This window comes from Cannabis sativa, chromosome 6 (genome assembly GCF_029168945.1).
Source record: "Cannabis sativa cultivar Pink pepper isolate KNU-18-1 chromosome 6, ASM2916894v1, whole genome shotgun sequence".
Classification (NCBI taxonomy): Eukaryota; Viridiplantae; Streptophyta; class Magnoliopsida; order Rosales; family Cannabaceae; genus Cannabis; species Cannabis sativa.
This window is the reverse complement of record NC_083606.1, coordinates 41,501,773-41,508,686: the sequence shown is the minus strand read 5'-3', so window position 1 is coordinate 41,508,686 and position 6,914 is coordinate 41,501,773. Positions and strand designations below refer to the sequence as shown.

Below are 6,914 nucleotides of genomic sequence, written 5' to 3'. Positions count from 1 at the left end.
GGAAGAGTCTATATTATATATACATTTGTGTACATGTCTCATGTGTTCACAAAAATACATGATAATATTATTTTTATTTTTTATTTTTTGTTGAGAAAATGATAATATGAATTGATCGTAATAGTTTACCCATGTCGACAAGACATGAATATTCTTGATTATGGTCAAGCAAAGTATAAAACCTTCACACCAAGTTATATAATATTTCATGAGAGTAATATAAAGTAATCAAAAGTGCTAAAGAAACATCTCTAACAATATTGGCTTGCTATTTTTGAAAAATGAACATATGCTTTGCTGTGGATGCTAAGAAATCTTAAAGGGTTTAAAAGAGAATAAGATAAAGTTTGAAAAGCTTCATTGTCACATTATGTAAAGTTCTCGTACAACCTCTGCCTACATAAACCCAACTCAGCTCGTTGTTTTTCTCATCCAGAGCTTCCAATTCTCCAAGACCAATAATAATATTACAGCTTTGTCTCAGGATTTGTTGAAATCAGTTTCTGGCCCCGTACAGTACAATTTGAGCTTCAATGGCTAAATACCAAGGCAGAGCATTTCAGCTTTGGGGTCTTGCTATTTGTCTTTCATTGTCTTTGATCCCCAAGAGTTTTGCCACCAATTTTACAATTGGGAGCGCAGCAGGTTGGAGTGTTTCCAATGCACAAAGCTACAATCAATGGGCAGAAACGAACAGATTTCAGATTGGAGACTCGATAGGTACGTTTATCATATAATTTACTTCTGTCTTTTTTTCTGTGGTTATAAATATGTCGATCTTTATTTAATTACACCTGTGAAAGCTCAAGAAAAAACTGCCTGTGATCACATGATTTGCCTATTTTACTTTTTAAGAAAAAGAGAAGACAAAATCTTTCTCATGACTAATAAATTCTATCATTATAACCATGTCATAACAAACAGAAACATATCTTTCAGCTATCAGCTATCACTCATACATATACATGATAGACATTGATCTTTTGTTTTGAATATATGGCGTACACAGTTTTCAACTACCCTTCTGGCCAAGACTCAGTGCTTCTAGTGAGCCAGGACGATTACAACAACTGCAACACAGATCACCCCATCCAGAAAATGGACGATGGCCACACAGTGTTCACCTTCACCAAATCCGGCTCCCACTACTTTATTAGTGGCAACAAAGACTACTGTCTCAAAAACGAGAAGGTGGTTGTGACAGTGATGGCTGACAGAAGCTCCAACAAAACCAGTGCTTCTCCACCGCCTTCCGGCTCGGCAGATACCAATCCATCTCCTGCCCCAGAAGCCCAACAGTCACCCTCGCCACCAGCTCCATCCGAGATTAATCCGACTCCAGCCCCTGCCAGTGACCACACTCCACCACCTCCAAATTCTGCTTCTTCTTTGGCACACATCACCTTTCTTGGTTACTTTGGAGCATTTGCTGCTTCATCACTTATCCTTGCCTAACTCCATGGTTTATAATTTTTCAAGTTGAATTTCTTTCCTCCATTATTGACAAACAAGTCTACATTTCCTTGAGCTCAGTAGATTCAACTGTGCTTTTTAAGGATTTGGCTTGGAGTTTGATATGATTTATTTTGTGCTATACAGTCCAATAAGCTGACAAAAGTGTGTAAAATATGTGTCATGTATCGGGTGTCTTTTTTAAAAAATATTATGTGAAAAGCAACTTATATTTTCTATGTTTCGTATTTCTAAATATATTTAATGTTACAGGAAGACATTATTCTGTTTTCCAGCTTATATTATTTATGTTATTAACTAAACTAGGAAACAAACTCCACTTACCATGAAGGAAGTTGCATTTTGTTTGATAATAATTAAGTCAATGAAAAAAAAACTGTCGAAGAAATTTGAAAACAAATGTTTTTTTTTTTTAATTTTTTAGATACTATAAAAGGTAAATAATTTTTTTTAAAAAAAAAATGTATTACTTTATTAAATTTAATTTATAAGCCTAATTATTTAATAAATGTACCGAGAACTCCAAAGAAATCTAGACAAGAAAATCATTATACAATTTTTATCTAAAAAAATCATTCAAAAGAGTATCATTAAATATTATAGTAATAAAAAGGAGAGATTTTTACATAAATATTGAATTTTGGGCAAAAGTTTATAATTTTATTGTTACACAGAATTTTTTACAAAAATATACTGTCTTTTTATAAAACAACCATAAAATAACAAAACAGAACAATTAAAACAACAGTTAAACAACTAAAAAGCAACCGTAAAAACTTAACACAGTACACAGAATAAAACTTACACAGTATTTTATTAAAAAAATATAGTAAAAAAGTAAAAAAGTTAGAAATTTCAATATGTAGTGTACAAACTCCAATAAAAGATTAGCAGTCAAAGAAAGCCTAAAAAAAATGAATTGTATGATTTCAAAATTATTATTATCAACGTATCTCTTTTGTAGTTGTCGGTACATTCAAAGATAATGTTACCACCATATTTCACTTGTGTTTGTCATTAGTGTCCAACATAATATGTTTGTTTTGTAAAATAAATTAAATAATGAGTTAACTACTGATCACTTTATATATGAATCATTTTATTATATAAAGTATTTTTTGAAGTTAAAAATAAAATATTAAAAAAATAATAAATTTACAGAACTCTAAAAATATTTATAAAAAATATTAAAAGTGAAAGATTGTCACACAAAATAAAAAGAGGCAATTAGATTCTTTATATGAGATACTAGTAAACAGGCTGCGCTTCACGTGCGACAGTTAAATTATTATATGATTATTAATTGAATAATAAAATTGGTATCAAAATAATTTCAAATTTATTTTTATGCATATCTTTAAAAAGAAAAATATATATTTATTAAAAAATGATAAATCTATGTAGAAAACTCTAAATAATTAAAAAAATTATCATACAATTTTTTATATAAATATAAAATCACGCAATTTTTTTAAATGTAAATATAAAATCATACAATTTTTTAAATGTACAATGTTATAGTGAAGAAAATTAAAAACTCAACAATTCTTACACAAAATAGAGATCTAAAATATAAAGAAGACAATAAATCTATAGAAAACTCATCATATAATTTCAAAACAACTATCATCATCGTATCTCATTTGTAGTCACCACTGTATTTAAAGTTGATGTCATCACCTTATTTCACTTGTAATCATTATTAATACCTAGATTTGTTCTGTACATAAAATGAATTAAACAATGATCGATTAGTACTTACTTTTACTATGTGAGGGGAGATGATGTGATAAACATAATCATTAGAATTTTAATTTTTTTGGTATATTAGTTAATAATTTCTTTTGATAAATTATATTAGTTAATATTAACTATATCTCTCTGTGAATAAAAGTTGTATGTACATTAATTTTTTTAACATATATATTTAGGTTAGTTTTCCTAGCCACCACGAATTTCCTTCAAAAGCTAACTTGTAATTTATTCCAACAACCTACGGACCCTGGTTCTAACTTTTTGAACCACTACTCAGCGGATCTCCCCAATGTTAGTGGAAAACACAAATATTTTGCTTCATTACTGACCCTCATAACTGTCATTACTCGATTGAATCGAGACAGGTGATCACTAGGGTCCGTGTCTCCTACATACATCATCATTTCGGGCATTTCAAACTATTTAGGGTCCGTGTCCCCTACATACATCATCATCCACATTGGCTCCCGGTCATCACAATTAGATTTTGAATCATCGCCCTTTTTCCTACGAGAGACCTTGGCTATGTCTTTTTTGAGGATTGCAAGTTCGACCAGGATTCCTTCATTCAAGGTGCCCTCCAAAACTGGTATTGCTTGTTTCTTTTTCTCCAGGTGATTCTTGAGGTCACTGTGCCTGTTATTGAGCTTTTATCTTAACTCAACAGGGGGATGTTTGTGATTTTTCCTTCCTCTTCCCATGGGCTCTTCATTCATAGATACGCTTTTTCGATCCTCCCGATCTTGAGGGCCAGTGCTCTTCTTAGGGAGCTTGTCTCTACGGACCTTTTCTTTTTGGGAAATCATTTGCGGATCCTGAGCCTTCTTGTTCTTTTCTAGGAAAGACGTAGGATTTTTCTTTGGACATCCTTCTAAGGGTTATCAGATAGGGCTTGGTTCCCAAATTTTGCGTCTTTGGGTACTTGGTGAAGATTCTTCCCTTTTTTTGCCTGGCCCATGAGGCATGTCTTGTGGATGCACGTGATACCTACCGTCACCATAGCCTTCTACATGGCAACCATTATATTGTATTTTCCTATTTTGCTCATTCTATGCGGCCAGTTCGGCCTCATGATCACCCGCATTTTGCCTTAGGGCCAATAATTTAGTGTAACCGCCATCATCATAGAGGTCATACTTTTCTTAGTTTTCTTCGTATTCCTCATCATTTGTTTTGTCTTGTTTTTCCACTTCTACGTCTACTCGCGAAGCTGCTTCTTCATCTCCCAGATCTTTGGGACCTTGGGGGGGACGAGGCTAACATGTGTGGTTTCTAGTCTCCACCATTGTATTACTTGTTGAACAATTCTCACTCCTCTGACATGGACAAACTCGAGATTGAGTTGAGGGCCCATGAGCGGAATTTGATTGCAATGGGACCTCCTGGTATTGCAAACTTTAATCAGAGGAAGAAGATTAAGCATGAGGGCTCTAACAAACCTGCTTCTTCAAATACAATTATCAGACATCATGTTCTATGTGCGAATTGTAATGGAAAGGGACATGTTAAATGCCAAAATATTACATATTTTATAGTGTAAAAATACAAAATAAAATTAATTCTTTATAATATTTTCAAGAAATTAATGCAATATATTATTATATTGAAAATATTTTATTTAAGATTAATTTTATCTTTGTTTATAAATAATAATAGTATTTATGGCATAATAGAGAAAAAAAAAGAAATAAAAAATTAAGAAAATGCATTGTTTTCATTTAAAGAAATACAAATTAATTAGGTTTTAAATAAATATTTTCTCTAAGATTATTGTGACATATTTTGTGTTGAAAATATTTTGTTTGGATTTAATTTTGTTTGTTGTTTGAATTAAAAAATAGCATTATTAAAAGAAAAGAAAATAAATAAAAAAAATGGCAGAAATAAAAGCCTAAAACCATGAAAATTGGCATTTTTAAAAGTCAAAAAGCCCAAGAAATCAGCCCAAAAACCGGCCCAAATTCCTCACCAGCAGACAGCCCCGCCACGTGGCGGTCTGCCATTCATGCGCAGAAGCCCAGCAGGAGCTTGACCCCCAGCCGCCTCTCCTTCTCCTCACGCGCGCGTGGCGTCCACCTTCGCACCTGGTCCGCAGGTGCTCCTCACACGCCTACCACGAGAGTGGGCCTCGTCCCACCTTGGTCACCAAGCTTCAAAAAGGAAGCTTTCTGCATGCGCCAAGTGTCACTCCATGACACAATTTTTTTTTCAACCAACAGAAGCTTGCCACGTGGCACCGCCTTGCTCAAGTCAGCCAATCAAAATGCGACACGTGGCACTCCGAAATTAACTTTGTGTATTTGCACAATTACCCACATGCAATTTGTAATAAGTTTAATTGCACATTAGTCCTTTTACCCTTCTATAAATAGAAGTTTAGGTTTTTAGAATTTAGTTACAGTTTTTCAGAGTTTCAGACAGAAAAATCCAGAGAAAACGCTCAGTTAGTTTACCGCTTTCTTAGTTAAATTTCTTATGGGTTTCTAATTAAGTTCCCTTATTATTAAGAAGGACGATGAAACCTAGTGTATTTAATTAAGTGTTTATTTTTATTTTGATTCTCAGTACAATATATGCCTATGATTTTCGCTTCTTAAAATAATTTCTTTTATCTTTAATATCACGTATTTTTGATAGTTAGAAATTATTAATGCTTGGTTCTACATTTTATTAAAAAATAATATTCTTTGATTTTTTGTATTTACATTAAATTGTTTCACATTTAATGCTTAGAAAATATATTTTTTATTAGAAAATAATTGGTTTGATTGCTGGTTAAATTATGAGAATCAATATAAACATAAATATTTTTATATACACTTAAGTGGATTCTGAACCCTTAATAGTATCCCCAAATATCACTGAAAATATCTGTTACTATCATTTTTATCGTTAAAACACTTTATTTTATTTTGTTACCAAAAACTTCACCATTTTCGGAACTAGGTTAGAGTGTTATTAGCTTAGATTAAATTAATATTTTCTTCGATTTCACGCAATTCCCATGGGTTCGACCTCGTTCTTCACAATCTCCATACTACAATAAAGATTCGTGCGCTTGCGAGTTGATAAATGTAAAACATACCATTTCGGTACACAACAGGACATAAAGAAGAACAATGTCCCAGGCTTCTAGACAATTCAAACGAAGGTGATGCTTTTGTCTTTGAATCATGTGTTTTAGAGAATGACAAATCCACTTGGATTGTTGATTCTGGATCTACTAACCATGTATGTTCTTCATTGCAGCTGCTTGAAACTTGGGAGAATCTTCACCCAGATGAGTTAAAGCTAAAAGTTAGAAATGGCGAGTGAGTATCAGTTAAAGCTAGAGGAACGGCCCGTATCAAGTTTCATACAAAAAGATTTTCACTTTTACAAAATGTTTTATATATTCCAAACTTTAGTAGAAACTTGATTAGTGTTACATGTTAACAAATACAAATTTATATATTGAATTTTTCGAGTTCAAATTGTTCAATTTCTCGTGATGGATTTCATATATGTGTTGCTAACATAGAACAAGGGCTTTATGTTCTAAGACCTGATACTCAAATCTCACTAAATACTGAACTTTTCAATGCAGCTAAACCTAGAAGCCTTAAGAGAAAACAAATTGATAATGATGATCAAACTTATCTATGGCATTTACGTTTAGGTCATATAGGTTTTGATAGACTCAATAG

At 32.4% G+C, this 6,914-nt stretch overlaps 1 protein-coding gene across 1 annotated transcript; it reads left to right on the top strand.

The window, feature by feature from the left end:
* The first annotated feature begins 411 nt into the window (after positions 1-411).
* On the top strand, positions 412-1,750 carry LOC115695929 (early nodulin-like protein 9). Its single transcript, XM_030623025.2, has 2 exons — positions 412-720; positions 1,010-1,750. Exons 1-2 carry the CDS (start codon positions 534-536, stop codon positions 1,453-1,455), a joined length of 633 nt encoding a protein of 210 aa, XP_030478885.1. The 5' UTR covers positions 412-533; the 3' UTR covers positions 1,456-1,750.
* The last annotated feature ends 5,164 nt before the right edge of the window (positions 1,751-6,914 follow it).

Coding starts and splice junctions, on each gene's coding strand:
- LOC115695929 (XM_030623025.2), top strand. CDS start 534: ATGGCTAAATACCAAGGCAGAGCATTTCAGCTTTGGGGTCTTGCTATT. Junction 721..1,009: donor TCAGATTGGAGACTCGATAG/GTACGTTTATCA, acceptor TGGCGTACACAG/TTTTCAACTACCCTTCTGGC.